The 25,194-nt window shown below is 46.2% G+C and overlaps 1 protein-coding gene across 1 annotated transcript in view; it reads left to right on the top strand.

Moving 5' to 3' along the window:
• Positions 1-25,194, top strand: part of LOC133118611 (kinase non-catalytic C-lobe domain-containing protein 1) — a 39,718-nt gene that overhangs the window by 10,704 nt on the left and 3,820 nt on the right. Inside the window, exons 4-30 of the mRNA XM_061228724.1 lie at positions 2,430-2,576; positions 3,889-4,003; positions 4,721-5,373; positions 5,760-5,874; positions 6,036-6,107; positions 6,527-6,588; positions 7,146-7,304; positions 8,320-8,397; positions 8,834-8,912; positions 9,068-9,260; positions 9,505-10,250; positions 10,656-10,794; positions 14,610-14,923; positions 15,321-15,706; positions 16,167-16,199; positions 17,402-17,495; positions 18,009-18,106; positions 18,278-18,486; positions 19,201-19,311; positions 20,150-20,297; positions 20,636-20,800; positions 21,077-21,292; positions 21,924-22,000; positions 22,330-22,483; positions 23,850-23,972; positions 24,581-24,640; positions 25,016-25,173. Of these exons, the coding sequence (XP_061084708.1) occupies positions 2,430-2,576; positions 3,889-4,003; positions 4,721-5,373; positions 5,760-5,874; positions 6,036-6,107; positions 6,527-6,588; positions 7,146-7,304; positions 8,320-8,397; positions 8,834-8,912; positions 9,068-9,260; positions 9,505-10,250; positions 10,656-10,794; positions 14,610-14,923; positions 15,321-15,706; positions 16,167-16,199; positions 17,402-17,495; positions 18,009-18,106; positions 18,278-18,486; positions 19,201-19,311; positions 20,150-20,297; positions 20,636-20,800; positions 21,077-21,292; positions 21,924-22,000; positions 22,330-22,483; positions 23,850-23,972; positions 24,581-24,640; positions 25,016-25,173 (4,904 nt within the window). The remainder of the gene's footprint in view (positions 1-2,429; positions 2,577-3,888; positions 4,004-4,720; positions 5,374-5,759; positions 5,875-6,035; positions 6,108-6,526; positions 6,589-7,145; positions 7,305-8,319; positions 8,398-8,833; positions 8,913-9,067; positions 9,261-9,504; positions 10,251-10,655; positions 10,795-14,609; positions 14,924-15,320; positions 15,707-16,166; positions 16,200-17,401; positions 17,496-18,008; positions 18,107-18,277; positions 18,487-19,200; positions 19,312-20,149; positions 20,298-20,635; positions 20,801-21,076; positions 21,293-21,923; positions 22,001-22,329; positions 22,484-23,849; positions 23,973-24,580; positions 24,641-25,015; positions 25,174-25,194) is intronic.

Here is a 25,194-nt window from a genome sequence, read left to right as displayed (position 1 = left end):
GGGGCGGACAATGTCCCTGGCAGTGTTTGACAGTGTTCATTAAAAACGCCTTCAATAAAGCATGAGTTATGAAGATCTCTCCCTCGCTCACTATCGCGCTCCCTCTCTTTATCTGTCGCTCACTCTCTGTCTCTCTCCCCCTTTTCTATTTTCTCCCTCTTTCTCTTTAAAATGCTAAATTGAAACCAAGCTCCTTTTTTGGCAGGAAATACAAAGCGTGCAAAGTGATACTTTCAAATACTGATTAATAATCTCTCTCTATCTCTCTCTTGCTTTTTCTCTCTCAGTCTCCTTTTTCGTTGATTGGTCCGGCTTTCTCATGCATATTTTTAATGAGGTTGTTTCGGCGAGTGAGGGAGCCGTTTTTGGCAGGGGGCAGGAAATGAGCTGTGAGAACATTTGAAAGCTGAACAGAGCAGGACTCCATGCAGTGGGAGGTGATGCACAATTGCGATCCACACAAAGAGCAGGACCCCAGACTCCTGTTGCCCTGCCAGCACCGCTCTCTGTGTGCAGCTTTGCCAGTGTGTGGAGTTAAAAACACGACGAGCTCCATCACTGTAGCCCAGCTGTGGTTCCTCACACAAACCAGAATGTGGTGACTTTGTAGTCTGACTAAAAATAAATACTGGGCTGAAATTGTGCATTTCAATTAACGTGGGAGAATGTGATAAGGAGCTGGGTGAACACTGGGTATCAAAAGATGGTGCAAAATGGTCAGTAGACTTGGAGACTTGGGTGCATGCCCTGCCTCTTAGTTCCCCAACCTGATCAATCTGAATCCACATGATAGGTGGAGATTGGGGACAAGGGGAGATGCAGGGATTAAAACACGAGTTCATTATATGCTTGTATTTAGTGGTCACAGGAAATCGTGGATGTGCTATCTATAGGTTGCACTTCATACGCTTATTGTCTGTAATGGTGGAGTCTTAGGCCACTGAAGTGTGTGAAAGTGGAAAAAAGTGGAAAGTGACGTCAATGTCAGTGTTACCAGAGCTCCAGCTGTTTAGGCTTGTTCATGGAACTGTAATCAGACACCACACTAATGTTCAGCTATTCAAAATCACAGTATGGCGAGTTGATTCTGGTGATAACTGTACTCGACAAATTGCGTTTGTCTGGGAGAAGAACAAGCATGTGCTTTCAATCAAGAGTCAAAAAGAAAACAAATGCTGAATGAATTAAGGGCTGGGCCTTCCTTTTCTGAAAAGCCTGGTGTCCCCTCTCGTGGTAACGCCCGGTCCAGGTGGACCTATCGACAGCTCTGTGTTCCCTTAAGTCCCGCCCTCTGTGGCTTCATACAGGCTCGACCTCACTCACCACAGTCTGCCTGTTTGAATAGGCCTTAAATGCCTTCAATGTATGAAAGACAGATACTGTCCGAGACTGACGTGACATCACAATAGCCGGGCGATGTCAGAATCCGTCAGTTTGTTCTCGTGTATCCGTGGAAACCTACACTGAATACAGCACAGAAGTGTGCAGGAGCATTGATCTTCAGTGGTACTGTTGTTTACCGCCCCCTGGACTGATCAAATCACATCGAGCGCCCTCCTTCTTTTGTCTTTTATCAAGGCCAACGCTCCTGGTGTTTATGCTGCTGAATATTCGCTGAGTTAGTTTAGCTTCAGGGTACAACTGCAGCACCCCTCCCTGGGATGAAGTCTTTAGCCAGCAGTTGTTGTTGATTATGACATGATGGCTCTGTTCCCAGATGCACAGAATTTTGGTTCGGCTCAGTTCAGACGGTTTCGCCGGAATGACAAAAATACAGTTATGTTGCCAAGGCATATGCTGACTTAAAAAACAAGAATAAATTGAGCTACAGTGATATGAATACGAGGAATAAAACAACAGCGATAAGTGCGTAGTGATATCCTTGGCCTATATGTGGTGTTGCTTTTGCCGTTGTGTTTCTCACGGCCCCCTCCCACATTCTGTAGCGCGCTGCCAAAACCACACATTCCCTCCTCTCCCCCGAGAGCTGCAGCCTCTCCTGCTTGCATGGTGGGGAATTCAGAGCAGAGAGCTGCAGAGAGCATGGTGGGGAACTCAGAGCAGAGAGCTGCAGAGAGCATGGTGGGGAACTCAGAGCAGAGAGCTGCAGCCTCTGCAGCTACCATGGTGGAGAATTCAGAGCAGATTCTCACATTCTAGGGAACTGAAGTTCCGCCTCCCTGTTTCTTTTGGGTCAGGAAATGCAGCTCAGCTGAGGCTGTCTGGGAGTCCAACTGCTTTGACCTACCATGTCCATGTCCAACTGTAATGTGCATATCCAACTGTCATTTTCATTTTGCCCAACCACCATTTTGTCTTTAATTTTCTGCTTTATGTAAAAAGGTTAGTCTGGTTATTGTTTGTGTTTGTTTTGAGAATTGCGCTGCCTGGAGGTGATGTGACCGCAGGGTGCTTTGCCTCCTCTGCAGGGGCACATATACTCTCTGGGCTCCACCCTGGCGGCTGCCCTGGACTTCGTTATCGAGCCTGAGCTGGAGCCCGACCTGGGCCTGGAGGTCAGGCGCCTGCTGGACCAGATGCAGCAGAAGAACCCTTCAGACAGGCCTGACATCCAGGCAAGAGTCCCCTACCCTACCGCCCGCGACAAAACAACAACACACTGACTGTATCACCCTCTCACAAAACGTCCACACACTGACTGTATCACCCCCTCACTAAACATCCACACACTGACTGTATCACCCTCTCACTAAACATCCACACACTGACTGTATCACCCCCTCACTAAACAACAACACAGTGACTGTATCACCCCCTCACTAAACAACAACACAGTGACTGTATCACCCCCTCACTAAACAACAACACAGTGACTGTATCACCCCCTCACTAAACAACAACACAGTGACTGTATCACCCCCTCACTAAACAACAACACAGTGACTGTATCACCCCTCACAAAACATCCACACACTGTCTGTATCACCCCCTCACAAAACATCCACAGACTGACTACCTCACCCCTCACACTGACTGCCTCCCCCCTCACTAAACAACAACACAGTAACTGTATCACCCCCTCACTACACAACAACCCACTGACTGTATCACCCCCTCACTAAACAACAACACAGTGACTGTATCACCCCCTCACTAAACAACAACACAGTGACTGTATCACCCCCTCACTAAACAACAACACAGTGACTGTATCACCCCCTCACTAAACAACAACACAGTGACTGTATCACCCCCTCACTAAACAACAACACAGTGACTGTATCACCCCCTCACTAAACAACAACACAGTGACTGTATCACCCCTCACAAAACATCCACACACTGACTGCCTCACCCCTCACAAAACATCCACACACTGTTTGTATAACCCCCTCACAAAACAGTCAAACACTGACTGTCTCTTCCTCTCACTAAACAGCCGCACACTGAAGACTCTCTCTGTCACAACTATTAACTGGCTGTCTGAGTGCTTCTCACAAAAGGGTCATTACTACACAAATAAACTGTCTCTGTATATTATATTAATGTCTATGGCTTTTATAATGGATTAAAGCAGCCTAGAAAAATAAATGGCCGCACTGTTTTGTGTTAGGTGTCCTTGGAAAATGTAATTAGAAATAACTTTTGAATATGAATGTTTTTTCTCTACCTGTGAATTATGGCTGAGTCTGACAGTGGCTTGGGGAAAATTAATAACTATGAGAAATATGAGTAGATTTCACTGAGATCAGGGCTGCATAGATCTCTGTGCCGATCAGGACCAGGGGAAACGCTTACTCATATACTCTTTATCTGTGATCTCTTTCTGTCTGTACATCTGTCTATGTGTCTCTGTCTGTACATCTGACTCTGTGTCTGTGTCTGTGTCTGAACGTCTGACTGTCTGTCTGTCTGTCTGTCTGACAGGACATCGTCACTCTGGCAGAGGGGCACCTGCAGTGTACCTCCATGAGCGTCTGCAGAAAGCTGTCTGCCATTGGGAGGCGAATCCTGTCCATCGAATCTCTCGGAGCTTTTCATGGTAGAAGTGCCCTCTCTCTCTCTCTCTCTCTCTCTCTCTCTCTCTCTCTCTCTCTCTCTCTCTCTCTCTCACTCTCTATCTCTCTCATTCTCTCTCTATATCTCACTTTCTCTCGATCTCTGTTCTTTCCCCCTCTACCCTCCTCCCTTCCCCCACCAGATAATCACAGTAAAATGATCCCTGAGCCAGCTCTGTAACTGGACAGTTAGCCCTGTTGCTGAGACAGCGCTGTAACTGCACAGTTAGCCCTGTTGCTGAGAAAGCTTGTAACTGCACAGTTAGCCCTGTTGTTGAGAGAGCTCTGTAACTGCACAGTTAGCCCTGTTGCATAGACAGCTCTGTAACTGCACAGTTAGCCCTGTTGCATAGACAGCTCTGTAACTGCAGTTAGCCCTGTTACATAGACAGCTCTGTAACTGCAGTTAGCCCTGTTGCATAGACAGCTCTGTAACTGCAGTTAGCCCTGTTACATAGACAGCTCTGTAACTGCAGTTAGCCCTGTTACATAGACAGCTCTGTAACTGCAGTTAGCCCTGTTGCTGAGACAGCTCTGTAACTGCACAGTTAGCCCTGTTGCTGAGACAGCTCTGTAACTGCACAGTTAGCCCTGTTGCTGAGACAGCTCTGTAACTGCACAGTTAGCCCTGTTGCTGAGCCAGCTCTGTAACTGCACAGTTAGCCCTGTTGCTGAGCCAGCTCCTCCTCTCTCCTCCCCAGAGGAGCTGGGGCACTCCTGGGCGGCCCGTGAGCTGGAGCAGTGTGGGAAGGCCAGGTGGGCGGCGGTGAACGGGCTGTGTGACACGGAGGAGACCGTGAGCGCATGCGGTCATCACGCGGCAGGGAAACGCGTCCCGGGCAGCAGGGACGACTCACCGTCGGGAGGGGAGCACGGTCCAGCTCTCTCTGAACCGTGTCTGAGCAGCCGGTCACAGGACAGCTCCCCGGTCCGCAGGGCGCTGCCGCGGTCAGGGAGAGCCAGGGGACCGCTCGACCGCTCCTCCTCCGTCCCCGACTCCAACAACCCGCCCACGCCCCCGCCCCTCCACGTCAACCGCAACCCTCCGCTGGCCGACCTCACAGAGATCGGGGCGGAGGAAACGGACGGGGCCGAGCTTCATAACGGACTCCGCGAGCGGGACACGGGCGCGTGGTCCGCCAGAGAGCACGCCGGGACGTGGCAGGACTCGCCGTCCTCTCTGGACGGGAAGAGAGACTCGGGCCCCGAGGAGCCTGTTCCAGAGGGGGTCACAAATCACAAGGAGCGCCCTGTCTCCCAGGGCGACGAGGCGCCCAGGAGGAACGGCATGCACCGTGCCGACAACCACATGACCAAGAGCATGCTGTGCCTCAACGAGGAGTTTCAAGACGAGGTGAGTCACTCCCCATCGCGAGTAATCAGCTCAGTTAGGACGTTATCATGCTAGAGGACTGCAGAGCAGCATTGTGGGCTAATAACATGGAGCCTGCAGGTTTCAGTCTCACCTGTGGTCCAAGTGAAAGGTCCAAGTGAAATGTTCACAAGACGACTTGTTGAAAGAAAAGACTATACAGTTCCCCAAATAAAATAAAATAAGTGTGATTACAGACCACACCTAGTTAAAGCACCTTGACTATTTAATATTGCTCTGGAACCCTTTTCTCTTAGAACCGTGGAACTTTTTCTCCATGGGTAGTTTGTGCGCTGACCTGTGATTGGTTGGTTGTGAAAAGATGCATTTGTTTGGTCTGTGTGTGAGGGGCTGTGTCTTCCCCACAGTGGATCTCTCTGAGGGAGCTGCTGATTGGTTATTGTCGTCCGTTATCGGTGAACGAGTTGTGGGCCCTCTGCTACATCTGCCTCTCCACCCTGCAGACCTACATCGACTTCCCAGGTAGGGAAGCCACTTCCTGCCTGCCTTTGATATGGAAATTTTCATAACAGCCTTTGAAAATATTGATAAAAAGCTGCTGATTTGAATACTCTCTGACTGACATTGCAGATAATAGTTCTGTGCCCCTGGTGGGCCCTTCTCTGTTTGCTGTGTTTAAACAGTGTACTTATGCCTGGACTCTGTCTACATTGGCTGTGAAGGAGAGGTTCTGTTTCTCAAACCCAAAAACACAGGTACAGCCACGTCTGCGTGCTGATAGTCAGGCCGGGTCAGTTTTAGTACAGTGAGCTTGGCCAATCGTCGCACTTTACTGACCCATTCGATGTAGGGCAGCACTGGTAGAAGCAGTGTACTGGCTCAGTCATAGCTGATGTAGCCTTGCTGATGCAGTCGTACTGTGCAGTGAGCCAGTAATAGCTGTATTCTGGTTCAGTCATTCATATGTTGACCTAGTTCAGCCGGAATAGTCGCCGCTGTACTTCCTTAAGTAAACACCTCACACATACAGTATTTCATGGAGGTAACTGCTGCTAATAAGTAGCATGTTTTCATCGGATGTGCCTGTACATTACGATCAGGACTTTGGATACAAAGTGTATAATTGCCCTGTGTGTTGTGTTGTGTTTGTGTTTTTGTTTTCTCTGTTTCACAGGATCTTGTGATCCATTCTATTTGGCACCGGAATATCAGGAACATGGAATTGTAACAGAAAAGGTTTGTTCATGATAATAACAACAAGAACAAGAACACTGTATAATAATGACAAGAAGAAATGGAAAAGAAACAAAATATTATTGTTATTATACTGGATTTCCAAACAGGACACTCCTTTCCAGTAAATAGCAATGACATGTATTGAAATTATATGATATCATTACAGAATGAAATGCACATTGAAATCATGATAATCTCTTGGAAATGGTCATATGACATATTTCTGAAGAGGCTTTCAATACTTTATGGGCCTGCATAGTGAAAGTGAGGTATCTCCTATTTGTAAAAGTCCTTATTTGTTCACCTTTGACCTGATTTTGAATTGTCATTGCATTCATGCATTCAATAACAAAACCAAATGAAACCAAAGTAATCTATAGCATCTTAAAGTAAGTTATTAAGTAATCTTAAAGTAAATTCTATGCATGTAATGTGCATGTAGCCACCATACAGAGCCCAAGGTTAAAGTATAAGTTTTGGAATAATGTTTTTTTTCTCCTGAGAAAGTATAAAGTTTCAGTCAAGCAAGCATTTTTTATTTGGGCCTGTGCCTATAGGCCTGTATTTATGGAGTAGCGGCCATCCTTTGGGCCACTGCCAAGTTCGGCCTTTCGGCCAATCAGAAGCTGGCGATGCCTCGGAAGCTGAAGCGCTTGCTGTTGGAGATGGCGAAGAGGATTCCCATGGAGCGACCCTCCATCGCCACGGCTAAAAAGGTACAATTTCCTGCTCCGCTGCTTATTCCATCACAGATAAGGAGTATTTTCCAGGCCATTGCTTCTCGGAGAATTTATCAAATGAATAAAATCTAATAAGTAAACAAAATGTGAATGTGAATAAAATAAAATGACGTTTAAACCTTAGAGGTCACGTCCTGTGGCTGGCTGTAAGAATATGCAGGCGTGTGGAATCGATAGCTCTTGCATAAATCAGAGGCAAGGGTTCAGGAATCATTCAAGATAGTTTTAAATTACAAGTGTTTATATTATATAAACTGTTTACTGTTGCTTTTTATTAAAAATTACCTGCCACTTCTGACTTCGCCTCAGTTGATCAGTTGAACTTGAGTCCTGTGAATGCATTATTAATGCAAATGTTTATTACAGCTAAATGATGTTGATTGATATGAATTGTTAAGTGGGTCTTGGTCTTCAACTGACATCACTGTGTTTAATTTGCTGTACCTGCTTTGTAAATGAAGTGTTCTGATGTACCTCTAGTCCTGTTAAGAGAAAGGTGCAGCTATAGGTTTATTTAGCAAATTAGCAACACGGAAAGGTACTCAAACGTATTTATAAAGAGTAATTAGCTCTTCGGTGGAGCTGACTGGAGCACAACTGGAGCAGCTGTCTCAGTTCATCTTAATTAGTTGTTCAATTAATTGTAGTAGGCCTCATTGAGCAAGTGTTTAGACAATAAACACAGCATATTACTCACCCGATATCATAAAACTGTTTTGAATTACATATTTGCGATGTAAATGATATGCCACTTATAATATCACCAAAGTTGATATGCTTCATAGTAACCAAAACATCACGCTCATAATTTCACAGTACAGGATGCCCAGATTAGATTTTTTACAGAAGATTACGTAACGTTTCTCTCCTGATCACACAGGATTATCCGTTTGATTAAAGATATAAACATTTCCCACCTAATCCCGCTCACCTGCGCGGATTAACTGCTCGGGGAGAGATAAGAGTAATGCTGGTGTCTGTAATCTTGCAGTGCTGCTGGGATTACCTGAACCATCATGGGGTCACCGCTGAGGGGGTGTGGGCTCAACTGATCCACAGAGCACGTCAGGTCTCTCTCCGTCACTCTCTCCGTCACTCTCTCCTTCTGTCTGACACATTTATACAGCCTTACAGCAGCACTTAACCAGAGCTTTAGAACTGCTATGTTGTATATTGGAAGTGATGTGTTCAAAGACAACATTGAAGAACACCATGACCTAACAATGAATCATGAATTACTGTAAAATATGAAAAGGATTATGTAGTTTGTCATGCTCGACTCGCATTTCAGTCAAATAATTCAGGCGTTAGCTCATCTGCATTTACGCAGTACGAAGGCTGGGTTACAGTGTGGGTGGGTCAGATTCAGCTCTATGTCTTGTGATTGATTGCCCCCTTCAGTCAGAGTGAGGGAATGCAGTACTGATGGTTCCCATAAGATGTAGGCTCTGTGTGTTATTGGTTATGTTGAACAGTTGACATATGGTAGTTTTACTCATTTCAAGGCCCACCACAGGGATTGTGATTCTGAGAATTCCTTGGACAGTGTGGAGAATCAGGAGGAGTCTTCCCAAATGAAAATTGGTAAGTTTAATGAAGCGTTTGTGCGTGTGAGTGTGTGCAGTGTGTGCGTGGAGTGTGCAGTGTGTGTAACACGCTGTTGTGATTGTTGTTGTTGTCTTTGTGGTTTTTGTGGCAGTGTTCACCCAGGTGACTGATGTGACCTTTGTCGACCGCAGGGTTTGTGGCGTGTACAGGGGAGAGCGGGCTGTCTCCTGTCCCGGGCCCTGTTCCCCATCGTTACCGTGTCTCCTCTGACCCCCACCTCCCTGAAGCCTTCACCTCCCCTGCCACCCACTTCACCCCCATCATCCTGACCCGTGACAGGGCCACAGGTGGCCAGGCTGGGGCCCGAGACCCCGGGGAGGAAGGGTAGGTTCACCCAATACCTCCACCTTCACATTAAATTAAAGACATTCATCACCCACATACAATGCAAAACATCCATGTTGGGCAACATTTAAAACAAAATATGAAATAAACACATCAGCCAATTTAACCTGGAATTCTTTTGCTGCTTGTCCATTTCAGCAGTTGATGTATAAGCCTTTTGGTGTAAATATTGTCCGTGTAAATATTTGTTGAATAGAATTATGTTCTTGTATCTCTGTGAAAGGTCAGAGATTGAAAGCCCTGGAGTTGATGAGTCAGAGGTTCTTCTGTACGTGGACGACTCACGGGTGACCGGGGCGGAGTCCAGGGAGGACGAGCCGCGACACGCGGTCGCCCCGGAGACCGAAGCTTCCCAAGACTGTTCCTCTACGTCCTCCAGCGCCGAAACGCTGGTCAACTCCCTCTCCCCACCCTCCTCCACCCACAAACACACCATCCAGGAGGTGCCCGGCCTTCCTCTGCTCTGTGGCCCTGCCTCTTCCTGTCCCTCCTCCAATCAGCAGCCAGGCAGCTTTGGCAGCTTCCTGCTGAGGCAGGATCCCAGGACAGGCCTGCTGACGTTGTTTCCGGTGCAGATCTCCGTCCCTGCTCCCATACCTGGGCTGGATCTGGGGCTCCAGTCACCAGGGCAGGACTGGCAGGCCATGGGGCAGAACGGCTCCATTCTCGCCGCTGGAGTACCCACCAGTCCCAGGGCGCCTGTGGACCAGTCCCCGCGGTCAGACCAGACCCCGCAAGCTCCCTCCTCCCAAACCCCCGCCCATCTCCCCGCAGACCCCCGCGGGACACACGGCCCTGCCCCGGGGGGTCCTTCAGGGGCTGAGGGAGGAACGGCAAGAATTTCCTCTCAAGCGTCGCTGCCACAGACTCCCACGATGCACCCCTCTCTGCAGGCGGTCATCGTGCTGGTCAGAGAGGAGTTCGCCTTTCAGGGCTATCTGGAGAACGGCGTGGAGGATCGAGCGATGGGTAAAGATGTGTGTCAGAGCTGGTGTGGGAGGGGTAATGCAGTGACCAGATTAGGAGGGCGAGTCTCTGGGGAATTTGACTGTGACACTGGGGTTAAAGACTCTTACAGAAGGTCCTCTTTACTAAATTTTCTGTCTTCAGTTTTCACAAATGTGTAGCACAGCGCATTACTAGATTTGCCAGCAAAGATCTAAATCGGTGCAGGCGTTCCTTATTTTGTGATGAATCGACAATTTTTTACATTTTTTGTTTTGTTTTGTATATTATCAAGAAAAATGCTTTGTGTTCCCTGCCTTCAGCATCACCTAGAGAACCAGTATTGTAATATCAATGAGTTTTCTAAAATATAAAAAACAAAGAACAGTGCTGGCTTACTGATTTAATGCCCCTTGTTTCTGTTACCAGGGGAGTATATATTCTCCTTGAGGAGTCTCCAGTACGACACGTTTTGCAGTGCAGTGTCTGAAAAGTATCACGATCTGTACTGGGATGAGAAGCTATTAGATGCACTTTACTATGTCATCAACAAAGGAGAGACTGCACTGTGAGTATCCTTGTTTGCCATGACCTGATTCTAACCATCAGCTAGTGGAACTTTCTTTTGAATGCCAAATATTTTGTCAATCCACTGTTGAAGTGTACTCTTCTAATTTTCCTTATTAATTTGTTGACTAGTGCATTTGCCATTCATTAGCCTGTATTGGGCTGTCTGCATTAAGGACAGTACGGTTTTGTTATTGTTGTATGTGGCTGGCAGGAATGTTGAATCGCGGTGTGTGGTCACAGCAGTTACACAGAGATGATGCTCCTTCCTGTTCACCAGGAGCATCTGGACTGCACATTTACAAACTCTGGAGGAAGTTTTTCTTTACTGTAGACCATGAACCAAAACAAACTGGAATTTGTCACCGGATAAGATACAATTTTTCTAGCATGATTTGCCACCGCTGTCAATTGTGGTGTTCACCAAATGAAAACAATATTTTCAGGCCTGCTAATATCAGATGCAATATCTTTTCAAATCTAGCTTGGACAAGTTGAATGGAAACACTGATGTACTGGTGAATATGCCTTCTTTTTAATGACAGATTCAGCATGATACTGGTTTTCCTGGAAAAGGACAATACAGGGGACGAATGAAATATTGTTGCTGCATTGTATTGGTGTTGTGGCTTTTGCAGTCAACTCCTAACTTTTCCTGCTCAGCGATGTTACACTAAGCACAGTTGCACAGTTCCACAAATCAGGTTTGAGCGCTGACTAAAAGCAGCCAATCGAGTGTGGTTTCTGCTTTGAACTGGGAGAGAAGAGGTGTGACTGAAGTCTGTTCAGTCATCTCCAAAACCATCAGACTGTTATTGACGGTGGGTTCCTCCCTTAGCTGACATCTTAGGAATGATCTCTCAAAATCCAATCAGACTCTTGATGGAATCAGTAATCCGCTTGACTTGTTCTGTGGTTCGATTTGCTTTGTTTTACGTCAATATGAGGGTTTTACATTTACACCACACCATGGAGATATGTGTGTGATTGGTTAGTATTCATCTATTCAATAATATTATTGGCATCATTAAACTTTAATCAGGTCTCTGACATTTATATTGTAAGATAATCTGGGGTTGGTGGGAATGGAGTTGTGATGGGCACCCCACTCCCCTGATTCTGTCTGGCAGGGTCATTTCTCATTCTGGTGACTCCCCTTTGAGTGCCTTGGGCATGGATGGACTACACATTTCATCAAGGGACACGCAACATAAAGAGGGCCAAGCAATCCCATTAGAAAGAAATTCTGTTCGCTTAGAAAATATTATTAATTTCAGTGGGGAGATATGTGTAACAGTGATACAAAAATGTGGGCGCCCCTGATCAAAAAGCCTTTTATAATTAATATCTAAGTGACTTCTAAATGAAACAAAGTTAAGCATGACACATTTCTTCAAATTTCAGAGCAAGACTTTTTATTTAAAATTTTTACATATTTCAAAATAATAATAAAAATAAAAAGGCCCTGTGCCGAAGTTTGGGAACCCTGTCAGTTAGTACTTTGTAACTTTGTGGAAATATAACAGTTTGTAAATGCTTTCTGTAGCCAGCTAAGAGTCTTTCAGTTCTCGCTTTTGGAATTTTTCCCCATTCTTACTGGCAGAACACCTCTAGCTCAGAAATATTCTTCAGCCTAATATTAAAGTCTATGGTGGCCATTCCAAAACATTCAACTGTCTTTCCTGGAGGTACTTCATGTTTGATTTTGAGGTATGCTTTGGATCATTGTCTTGCTAGTGTAGCGTGGTTAGCTCAGCTAGTTCGCTAGTAAGCATGGCGAAGTGCAGTGATAGTGAAGGCTTGTAGCAGGTCGACAACACTCCCTGATGACTTAACCCTCAAATTGAAAAAAATAAAATAAAAAATAAAATAAAAATAAAATTCAAACATTTTCTCAAACAAATATTTGGATGAGTGAGAGGCCGGGTTTCAAATCCCACCTCGGACTCAGGCAATTTCTCACCCGTTACACTAGGATCTCTTCAACTTCAATGTCTGGACTGACATTAATATTAGCCTATAGAATTTCTTGATATTTGGTGGAATTCGTCCTTCCACTAGGGCATTATTCCCTGTGCCCCCAGCTGCGACACAGCACTAAAGCATAATGGATCCACCTCCATGCTCAACGGTTAGGTGTTCTTATCTACAAAGGCTTCACCTTTTCTTCTCCAAACACCAGACAGAACAGCCACTGCAGTTGGATACTTTAGAAGGTTTGGAGTTTCTTCGGAACAAAAAGTTCAGCCCTGGTATTATACTCACCTGCCTCATTGAAGCCCTAACAAGTAAATCACCTGGGTCTGGGCCTTGGTAATCATCTTCTTAAAAAGTAACAAAGAATAATCCAAAAGGGTTCCCAAACTTTTGCACAGGGCCCTTTTCATTTTTCATATGATTTATAAACAGTAAGAAATTCAAATAAAAAGCAATTTTGATTTAAAATTAGCAGAAAAGTCTCATGTTTAACCCATTTACAGTTAGCCTTCAATCACACACAGATTAATTGTAACAGACATTTAAACCAGGGATGCCCACATTTTTGCACCCCACTGTAAGCTGATGTTGATGTTTGCCAGGGGGAAGTTCCTGTCTGTACCCCTGTTCTGCAGCTGTAATGTGTGTGAATGACTCCTTATAGCAGAAGACAACACCTCTGGGGTGAGCAAATAAACAGGAAGCAGGATTGTGTTTGTTCTGTAGAGAGAGAGAGAGAGAGAGAGAGAGAGAGATGGAGCGAGTGTGAGAGAGAGAGAGTGAGAGGGGGTAAACACTGGAATGGGCAGTGCTTGTGGTGAGCACTTTAAAGTGTCCCCTGTGTGTCCTTGTAGATAGGCACTTGAGAGCTGCCAGGTCTCCTCCAGATCATAATCAGAATTCAGCGAGGCGTCATTTCAAACTGCCGCTGCGCTCGCCTGGGTGCCTCCCCTACGCAGGCGGGTCCCCATGGCAACGGGTCGCGCGTTTGTTTGTCCTTCTAAGATTTCGTTATAACGATATAGGCAGAGACTCTTCAGATCCCTCATAATGCATCTCGGTCGTACAGAGCATTATAGAGAGACAAAAGTTTACATAAATTAATAAAATGGTTGCCGCTCCATTCATTTATGTCTCTCTCCTAGGCACTTGCTAATTTGGGCCTCTGCTTTGATTGCTCACCAAGTGTTGTTTTGGCAGAAAAGAGGTGCTGAATGCGGAATTGCGTGAACAGAATTAGTCATCTCTATCATTTAGCATCACCCCACCTTTGGACTTTTCTATTCTGGCGAGCTCACAAAGGAAGCGCAGTATCTGTCGCTCTCCCCTGCCTCCTCAACACCTGCACTCTGTTACCTCTGACCACAATCTCATTAAGCTTATAAGCTTTAAAGCTGCTAAATCAATGTTATGTATTGAATTGTACTTGTTGTAAATCTTTGGATTTTAACTAAGTAAGTCTTTTAAGTCTTGTTTGCTTTAAATGAATTATTTGCTTGATGAATCATTCTGATTTAATGTTACTTTTCAGCATTTATCTTTAGTTTTTTGTCATGGTCCTTCTATTTCCATCATTAACCCTAACCCTAACTATTGTTTGCGGTGTGTAGTTATGGTTTTGTTTTCATTCCTCAGCAAGTAACACTGTTACTGCCTTCGGTGTTTTTAATGAATTGATGCTAGAAAAGGGTGTGTGATGAGTTTGATCTCAGTGTGAGTGAGAGTGTGGCTGACATCATTGAGGGGCGGAGTTACATGGGGGGGTGGAGATTAATCTCTCATCTGACAGCTGACATCAGCGTGGGGGCGGGGTTACATGCGATGTGTTCTCTCTTTTAGATCCCCCAGGGACCCCTCCTGCATACAGCCCTCTAACGCACAGCCTCCATCAAACGGGCAGCGCAGGGCGGCCAGAGCGTCGGGCAGAGAGAGGAGAGAGCGGGGAGACGCGGGGGCTCCGGGCAGGGACGAGCTGGAGCCCGCTCTGCCTGAGCCCGGAGGGGGAAGCCAGGCCCCAGCGGGCCCTCTTGAGCCCGGGGCTGAGGACAGGCTGCTGGGTCTGGGTACGCGGTGCGGGAGCTCCGAGGGGCTGCCCACACCTGAAGCGTCACAGACACAGAGCACAGACGTGTCAGTGGAGCCTCAGGTTATAGGTAAGTACTTGGCGCCCAAGGAGGAAACAGAAGTGAAGGCTTATTGCTCAGCCAGAACATAATTGGGCACCTCCATTTTGTGGATGAAGTTGAAAGGTGTCAGATTAACTGAGCTGTCCTGGCTCGGTTCGCTGTTGGACGAGGTCAAAACGGGGGGAATGTATTTAGGGCGGACGCATAGGATGAGGTCATCGTGCTCCTCTCAAGAGGGGATGGTTGTCATGGATACAAACTGCAGATATGGGGGTATCTTTCTGCCCCACACACGTAAACACACACACACACATATGCACACACAAGCAGACACGCAGTTTAGTCCTTAATTAGTGTGCACCGACGTTGACCACGCTGGAACGTTTGTGACTCCCTGTTCCTACTGTTCCTCACCCATATATAGACACTTCCCCAGAACCCACTCCACAGGAAGTGACAGAAGGTGGGTCCCTAAAAATGGAGTGTGTGGAGTGTCCTGCAGGGGGCGCTGTGGAGGCCTCTCCCGCTGAGTCCCCCTGGCCTGCGGGGGTGGGGGAGAGGTGTCTCAGGAGGGGCCAGTTCAGCCAGCTCAGTCTGGATTATTCCGAGGACCTAGAGGACACGGACACTCTGGCGTCCATGGGAGGGCTGCAGGACGAAGGGCGCCCCCTGGGGGCGGAAGGATGCCGCTGCTCCCAGGACTGGGCTCTATCTTTTTACGGGGAGGAATACTTCAAGGAGGACGTGCTGAGGTACGCTAAGAAACTGGGCCAAGGAAGCAAGTCACCGTGCCTGGAAGCCAAGTCGCAGGTGGGTAGTGTTCGACAGGGCTCTGGCAGAGGAGCCGATCCTGGCCCTCTTTTTCACCATAACATCTGTGGGGATTGTCCCTGAGGGAAACTAGAGACATACTTGTTGTTCTGTGATTCACTGCTTGTGTGTGTACTTCCCCACAAAATAAGTCTGACATTTTGTGGGTATTACTTTAAACTGCAATTTAAGATGAATGTTTTCCTCATGAGAAGAAATAGCAGCATTTGCTCCACTGGATAAAGGATCACCAGGAATAATTTGTTCTTTGTCATCTTGATTTTTAAAAATATTTTCTTTAAACAGCCTTTTGTAAACATTTCTTCAGCTGTTAACATTTTAGCACCGTTTTACCATTGTCAGAGTAAGCTTTGGTGTGTTTCTGTGGTTGACACGTTTTGTCATCTGATTTTCCTAATTCCTATTTTCAATGTTCACTTTATGCCAACTAAATTAAAAGGACAAGTCTTTCTTAGAACAAGATTGTAATCAGGTATGTTTGCTCAACAAATATTCATTGAGTTTTTTTGTTTTTTCCCAGAACATGTTTGTGAATGAAGTTTGAAGTTTTTATTTCATGTAATTGGAATGCTTTATGTTGACATAAAGCATGAGAGCTTTCTCACGCGTGATCTTTTCTGCCTTCGTGAAAGCATGGCGTGGTGTATGTTAAAGTAATGTATGACACATACGTGTTGTATTAACATGTATTTTATGAACAACAAGGCTTGTGAGGAGACACATTAATGTCTGAAGCACTGGTTAAAATTGGTACTGTATCAGCTGCAGGGTACAGTCAGTCCTTCAGAGCTGGATTTTAAGCAGTAGATTCATTGCTTGCGCTTGGCTTTGCCAACCAGGACTGAGAGTCTACAGTGGTGGGCAAACGTGGGCCAAGGTATGCCAGGCCCCCCAGGCTATCAAAGAGATATGTCTCACCTCTGGCAAATCCAAGGCCGCTTCTTTAGCTATGGACACAGCGGCATAGGGGCCAACCTAGCCGAAAGCTGTTTCAAATTGGTGATAATGGGTTCTTTTAAAGGGGATATATGCATTTGGTTTGCTTATGTACATTTTCATTCGGGAAGTTTTCTCATTTTGGAATAAAAGCCGCATTCTAACCTTGTGAGTGGTGCACAGAACCCTGCTTCAGTCGACACTTATCAATCCTGCTTGGGAGAAAGTTTCTTACGGGGTGGGAAATGGATGCTCGTTTTACATTGCGAAATCATTTTTTTAAAATGATAATCTTAAAGTGGAAGCATTACACGTTTCTATGGCAAATGTGCCACTTGTTAACGTCTGATCTGAAATAACGATGACGTCTCTTTGTCTGCATTCTCTTTGTAGTCGACATAGGTTTCTTTTTTTTAAACCTCCCTTCACCTATAAACGGCCAGACTGTGGCGGACTTTCATGCCGGCTTAAGAGGCTCGAGCCGCCCTGTGTTAGATGTGCAGCTTCTCCCACTTCAAAGGGGCTATTGATTTCTGTAACCATAGCAAGGGGTGCTGCCTTTTACATCCCACCCTGACAAACAGCCCTAGCAAAGCGCTACATCGCTGCTCCTCTTAGTGCAACCAAAAGCTCACCCGCTTTCATTTTTTACCATCCACTATGATGCTATGCTACCTAACCACCGTGCACAGCGTGTGATTGTGAGAAGGCAGTTAGACGTGTTACTTTCATTCACAGGAACTTCATCAGCAGCTCATGATCGAGTCCAGAAACCTGAAAAAGACTAGAAACTTCTACAACAGGCTGCTGCACCAAGAGAGGAAAAATAAAGGTGATGAACATTGCTTCTCCCAAACATAGTTTTTTTGAATGTGCCATGAATTAATTCAGGCGGCACGGATGGTGCAGTGGGTAGCACTGCCGCCTCACAGCAAGGAGGTCCTGGGTTCGAATCCCCATCGGCCGGGGCCTCTCTGTGCGGAGTTTGCATGTTCTCCCTGTGTCTGCGTGGGTTTCCTCCGGGTACTCCGGTTTCCTCCCACAGTCCAAAGACATGCACGTTAGGCTGATTGGAGAGTCTAAATTGCCCGTAGGTATGAGTGTGTGAGTGAATGGTGTGTGTGCCCTGCGATAGACTGGCGACCTGTCCAGGGTGTATTCCTGCCTTTTGCCCAATGTATGCTGGGATAGGCTCCAGCCCCCCTGTGACCCTGATCAGGATAAGCGGGTTCAGATAATGGATGGATGGATGGATGAATTAATTCAAAGCATACAATGAACAAAATGCACCAATTTCCTTGTACTGTAAAATTAACATTCTATGTGGGGGGTTTTTTACGTGTAGGGTCAGATGCCAAAATCATGATCTTGAAAATAAAGGTCCAACTGGAGGAGATGAAGACTAAGGTGGATTTTCTGGACTCTGTGAGAAAATATCTGGAGGTGAGAAGACTGCAGAGATGTATCTTGTGTCAAATTAATTTAAAAAAATGTTTCTTATACCTTTCCTATTGGTTAAGTCTGAATACATACATCAAAGCTGATGACCTGTGAATAAACAAATGTTTGATTAATGTGTTGTTTACTTGTTTCATTGGTGAATTGCACTGTCAGGTTCTGTGTATGGACCAATGGGGTCTGGACGTGGCCCTCCTGCGCTCTCTGGCGGTCTCAGGCACCGCCCCTCTGGAGCTCTGCCCCTCTGAGGACCCTTCAGTCCTCTCCTTCCAGCCCGGGACTGGAAGAGGGCGGGGCAGCCCGGGCGGGGCCGCCTCCCTCCAGGCGGGAACACCTCTGGGCCTCATGTCCTACCTGTACGCCAGGTAAGCCTGTTCTTCTCACTGCAGCCTTGCCTGTATGACGCATGACTGGAGAAACCCACAACACGCTGTCAGCTTTACCTCACACGTAACTGGTAAATAGATCGCAGCTTTATCTAATGTGTTGATTTTGATTTGGCTTTATACAGTCTTAATGAAGAGAGAGAGGCTCATACACTGTAGCTAAATACCCTTTGCATCTTTGCACCCCGTGCCATCACTTTATTAAAGTGTTTATTAAGCTACCGAGTAAAGATGAGTGTTTTGTCTTCACGCATGTAAGGTGTGTAATTTACCAGAGTACCAGAGATGGAGATCTGATGCCTCTTGTAGAGGTCATTCTCTTCTACTTCACTTCTTATTGGCAGCCAATGAAATGGACAGAGTACTGGCTGAATTAAATCGCCATGTTACCCACATATGCAGCGTGGTCTCCGAATGAGCATAGCCTTTAGGGGGGCAGTGTTACGTAAAAATGCCTCACTTTAAACCTCAGCGGAATAGATTATACTTTATATCACAGTGCTTGTTTTCTTTAGCCCTTTATGTATAATGGAACAATTACATCGTTGATTTGCAAGGGTCTGTATAATGCCTGTCATTCCCACTTCATTTCACTGTTAAACAGCAGTACTGGTGCACGGCCAGGAGGTGTCAGTGTTGTCTTGGAAACGGCATGAATTGAGCCCCTCAAACCCTCTTCTCTCACACTGACAGGAATGCCCCTCTCGAGGGCTACATCCAGCAGTTCATGTACGCCTACCGTTACTTCTGCACCCCTGAAGATTTCCTGCAGTTTCTGAAGGACAGATTCGTCAGTGTGGCGGGGTAAGCTCTCCTTGGCTCTGCGGACAGCTTGTAAATCAGTCCATAAGAATAAAAAGTGACGTTATCTTTAGCGATCCTACAGTTAGAGCCATATGTAAGGTCTGCTTGCTATATTCATAGATACATTTGCATGGGATTAAAAATGTATTGATTGCCTTAATACTTTTTACAAATTTTGAGATTTAACTCATAATATATTTAGGCAGCACGGGTATACATGCAATTATTTGTACATCAAAATGTGTACATAACTGTGATGTACAAATAAATTCAACTGCTTTTTTATCAAGCACAGTTCGGCATTTCATTTGGCTGATTACTCAACTCATAAAAACTTTGAATACACTTCTCAGAATCAATTCTGTTCAGCTGTGATTTTGATTGAATTCTGGCTATGAGCATGCGTGTGATATTGACCCGAGTGCAGCTTCAGCATTGACATGAGCCGTGACTGTGTCTGACAGACTGCTCTGTATGCAGTGTTAGGACCCCGGCTTCTCTCAGTGGAATCGCAGTCAGGTCAATGCAGCAACTCACCCAAGTTACCACACACTTACTGGGGAACAGTATAGGTTTATTGAATGTCACGCTGGCCCAGCGGGAAGATCACTGAAACAAAACGAGTCTGCAGTACAGAAACCTTCTACACACTGGTCGTGGTCGTATGGCCTGGCTTAAACACCCTCGGCCTTGACGCACCCGTCCAGCTTATTTGTGAGGTCCTATCTCGTTCTTACAGGATGACATACAGTAGTTTTTGTTACCAACAATGCCTACATGCTTAACTATGCATACAGAACAATCCAGAACCCATCAGCAGCGTGTGATTTGCTCACAGGGACAGTCTGGCGCCGTCTGCTGAGCGCTCGAAGGTACTGCACCGCACCCTGGACCTGCTGCAGGCCTGGCTGGAGAGCAGTAGGCAGGTAGACCTCCTCCCCCAGTCCAGTCTCTGCCTGGCCCTGGAGCGGTTCCTCCTGTCCCAGGTGAGAGTCCGTCAGTCTATCAGTCAATCAATCAACCAATCAATCAATCAATATGTTACCTCAGCCACTGCCTGTGAATGCAAAACAATGCTGAATGCAAATGTTCAAGACATGTTGAATGGCAGTGGTAGAAGACATTGAATGACAGTGCAAGTGTACTGGCATTTATTTTCCATTTGTATAACACTGGCTTTTCATTACATGACTCCACATAGAATGACATTAATTTATTTATTTAGGGAATGAAAACAGATTTTGGCCAATGGTTGGGACCTTTATGTGATAATTGTGGGTTTAGAGACAGTTCCAGATGATGCATTAGGGGGCGCTGTTTGTAGGTGGTTCCGGTAGAGGGCCGGGGGGAGGCATTACTGACACTGCTCCAGAGCCCGCCCACAAAGAGGAGGTGCCACATGGTGTCCAGGGGCTGCGGGAGCCCGACCAGCGTTCAGGAAGAGGACGACACCCTCACCGTGCACTCCATGGAAGATTCTAGTAGAAAGGTGGGAATTCTTGACCAGGTCAGCCACCTGAATGTGTGATTGGGGCAGACCTGTATCTCTGTGGTTGGGTGGTCACGTCTTGATGGCTGTTTGACTTTCTGGATGTGCAAGTCCTGAATATCCACTTTGTTTTGTCCATACATTTCTCTAAGCATCCCAGTTAAGTCATTTCAAAATGTTTCATGTGTGTGGGTATTGTATGTGTGTCTGTGTCTTCTTGTGTGTGGGTGTTGCATGTGTGTCTTTGTCTTAATGTGTGTGTTGTCTGTGCTGCAGAGTTTCCAATGGAGGGTGTCTAGAGTGGTGGAGCCCCAGTCAGCGCAGCCCAAGGAGAAGGCTTTCTCCATCGCTGCGGCCCTGCCCCGGCCCTGCTACTCCTCCCTGCTGGACGAGCTGAGTTGTGCCTCCCTCAGAACTGAAGACCGCTACCCCTTCTACCAGAGTGAGCGCAGAGCCCAGCACGCTGCTAACCAGCTCACACTGCTCCAACAGGTACGACAAACTTGCTACAGGTTAACTACCTTCAAAAGGTGTGGCATGCTAGCTACAGGTTAGCTACTTCCAACAGGTGCGGCACGCTAGCTACAAGTTAGCTACCTCCAACAGGTATGACAAACTTGTTACAGGTTAACTACCTTCAAAAGGTGTGGCATGCTAGCTACAGGTTAGCTACTTCCAAAAGGTGTGGCACGCTAGCTTCAGGTTACCTACCTCCAAAAGTTGTGGCATGCAAGCTACACATTTGCTACCTCCAACAGGTACGACACACTCGCTACAGGTTGACTCCCTTCAAAAGGCGTGGCACGCTAGCTACAGGTTAACTGCTGAAAAAAATTGCTCAAGCTAAGTTTGAAACAGCTGGTAGCTGGTTGACCAGTTCAGACCAGCTCCCAACTCGACATGGTTTAGCTGGTTGACCAGTCCAGACCTGCTTCTCCAGCTCTACTTTTGTCTAATTTATCATACAACCACAAGGTGGAGACAGATCATTTCTGTCGAAAATAAAAAGACACAACTGTGTAGAAACGCTAAACAAGGAGAATGTGCTCATTCATAAATGATCATAATCTAATACATACTGGAATCTCATACATACTAACCCTTTTTTTGGTTTTCTCCTCAGGAAATATTTCAAGGTTGCCACCCAGTGCACTTCCTGAACTCTCGAGCACAGGGAGTCAGGGACAAGGCAGTGAGCAAGTGAGCACATGCACTGTACACAGTCCAAAGCTTACCCACAATCCATCACTCTGCTCCTCTGAGTGGAACGAGTCGGCACATTCCTTAAGGATTACCACACCATGACTGGTCATCAGATTCGATTCAGTTTTCATTTATTATTAACTTTTTCTTTAAAAATGTATAATGCTAATAAGTTGTAGGTGTATGTTTAATCAGTGTTTTTGCTGGTCATTCCTCTGGCCTTTAGTTAGATGTTGTTATCTGCAGATATTCTGCTCTCTGCCTTTGTGACAGGCTGTCGATGTGGTGCGTATTACCAGTCCTGTCTTCTCTCCCCACTCTTTCAGAAACCTGTCGCCTGACCTCCCGCCAACAGAGGGCAGCAGCCTCTTTGCCTCGGACACAATGCTGCAGGATAGATACCTCCCCCAACTGCTGAAGTATGCCGACAGTGTTGCCACCTGGGTTTCAGCCGAAATCGTCATCTGTGACTCCTTAAAGGTGAGTGACCATGCATGAGAATGTGAATTTACCAATGCCTTTGGTGTTGGTTTTCTAACTCCATTTTGGTATTGAGGGCTCTTGACCGCTGAAGGCACAACATTGTATATTGTTTAGACCAGGACACTGAATTCTGTCTTCAAAGTACACAGCATACAAAAATAATCATAATATCCAATCAACAGCAGCATGAACATAATATTCCAGAACAGCAGGGGGCAGCAAAGGCATTTCGGCCGCTTTGTACTACGCAGAATGTTCCTGTCAGGCTTAGCACTGGCCTATAACTGACAGCCTGTGAGAGGCCTGCTGACCTTACATTTACATTTTTACATTTTAGTCATTTGGCAGACGCTTTTAATCCAAAGCGATTTACAAGTGCATAGGTTCTTCCACAAGTCAAAGCATCACATCCATAACTAGGAAAATACACATGGAATGCTGTTCTAAACATATAGTCACCATAGTCAGGTTTTTTTTTTTTTTTTTTTTTTTTTTTTTTTGGGTTAGACAAGGAGGATAGGGATATCAGAAAGGGGGGTGGGGGAAATCAGGAGGGAGGGCTAAGGTAGAGTTTGAAAAGGTGTGTTTTGCGTCTGCGTCGAAATAGGGGGAGGGATTCTGCTGTCCTGACAGTGGTAGGCAAGTCATTCCACCACTGAGGAACCAGAACGGGAAACATGCGTGAACGTGCAGCTCGACCGCCAGGTGCACGTAGAGAGGGAACCATAAGGCGACCAGAGCTGGCAGACCGGAGTGGTCTAGCTGGGGAGTAGGGAGTGATCAAGGATTGTATGTAAGGTGGGGCAGTCCCCTTAGCAGCCTGAAATGCCAACACTAGGGCCTTGAATCGGATGCATGCGGCAATAGGAAGCCAGTGGAGGCCAATGAGAAGCGGGGTGACATGAGCCGACCTGGGCTGACTGGTGATCAGGTGGGCTGCAGCATTCTGGACCAGCTGGAGGGGCTTGATGGCACACGCTGGGAGACCGGCTAGGAGGGAGTTGCAGTAATCCAGGTGGGAAATGACGAGCGCCTGGACTAGGAGCTGGATGGCTTTCTCCGTCAGGAGATGACGGATACGGCGTATATTATACAGAAAGAACCTGCAGGTTCTGACAGTGGAGGATACTTGTGGAGCCAGGGTGAGGCAGTTATCAAGAGTCACCCCAAGATTCTTTGCCGTACGGGAGGAGGCAAATACAGTGTGACCTGATACAGTGTGTGCTGTTGACACTGCAGTTGGCTTTTAAAGGGGGATGCTGGAGCTTAAGATAATTATTTCAGTGTTGAGCAGTCAGTTTATTTTTACATTGTCACAGTATCAAGTATTTAACTCACTCTTTCATATCCATAATGTTTCCAGGCGCAAGCTGGCCTGCTTACAAAATTTCTGTTGATGGCCAAGTGTTGCTATGAGTCAAGAAATTTTGCCACAGCCATACAGATCCTTGGAGGCCTGGAGAACGTGATTATCAAGCAGTTACCGGTGAGTCGCTAGGTCGCTTTAGTTATTTAAAGTGCTGTTATTGTTCTCTCCTTGCCCTGCTGTGAATGCACAATACCACCTCTCATTGGCAGCTGAATATGAAAGTTTTTTTCTTTTTTAATACAATCTCAACAAGGTTCTGTTCTGTTTTGTCTCCTTTCACCATTCACTTCAGCTGAATAAAAGTACATGGGCAATCTGCCAGTCAGCCTTGAATGTGAAACATGGAGAAATAATCCCCAAATAAAGGTTGGAATAAAGACATAACATAGAGAGCATGTGATTTCACAGTAAATATGGTGATGTGATATCCAAGCCCTTTTAACCCTCAAATACCTCTGGCTAGATGTAGATACAGAAAAGTAGAGACCAGGTAGAGAAGGCCTTGAAGTCTTGAAGGCCCAGTTCACCTGAAAATATATAAAAGTACATGAAGTATTTTAGAGCAGTAATCAAATCAAAGAGGTCACACTATTATCTCCCTCTCCCTTGCTTTTCTCTCTCTCTCTCTCTCTCTCTCTCTCTCTCTCTCTCTCTCTCTCTCTCTCTCTCTCTCTCTCTCTCTCTCTCTCTCTCTCTCTCTCTCTCTCTCTGTTTCTCATTGACAGGCATGGAGACATCTCTCTGCTAAAGCATGGCAGATCCTGGAGGAGCTGAGGACAGTGCAGGTATGAAGAAGCATGGCGCCCCCTTCAGGTGGATTCTGTATAGCGCTCTAGCAGATAGAGACTGGATTTCTTATCTAAATTAGATAAGTTAGATGTTAGTGTTAGTTAATAGTGAACTTTTTTATCTCAAATTTTGTTTGTTGCAATAGTATTCAGGGAATAACTAAATTCTCTAAGAGTAATCTCTGATGTATTTTGGAGAGAGTTATTTCACGTTAAGTTGAGCTGCTTCAGGAAACGTCCCCGCCTGTCTAAATCGAGTGTGTGAAAAGTGTGTAAAGGCCGAACGCGTTAATCGCTCTTCGGCTGAGGAAAGCGAAATGCAGTATTTGATTGCACAGGTAGGGTGCGGGTGACCTCTGACCCCTGTTCCAGGTGTTCCTGAAGAGTGATAACCTGTGCCTGATGGAGGGAGAGCGCTTTAGGAGAAAGCCCACCCTGCCGGCCGCCCACATCCTGGCCATGCACATCCAGCAGCTGGAGATCGGGGCCTTCACCCTGGCCAACGGGGCCTACAAGTGGCCCAAACTGAGGTACCTGCCCCAGACATGCAG

This window comes from Conger conger, chromosome 18 (assembly GCF_963514075.1).
Source record: "Conger conger chromosome 18, fConCon1.1, whole genome shotgun sequence".
NCBI lineage: Eukaryota > Metazoa > Chordata > Actinopteri > Anguilliformes > Congridae > Conger > Conger conger.
Note: the sequence above shows the minus strand (reverse complement) of the source record. Positions and strands in the feature narration are given on the sequence as shown.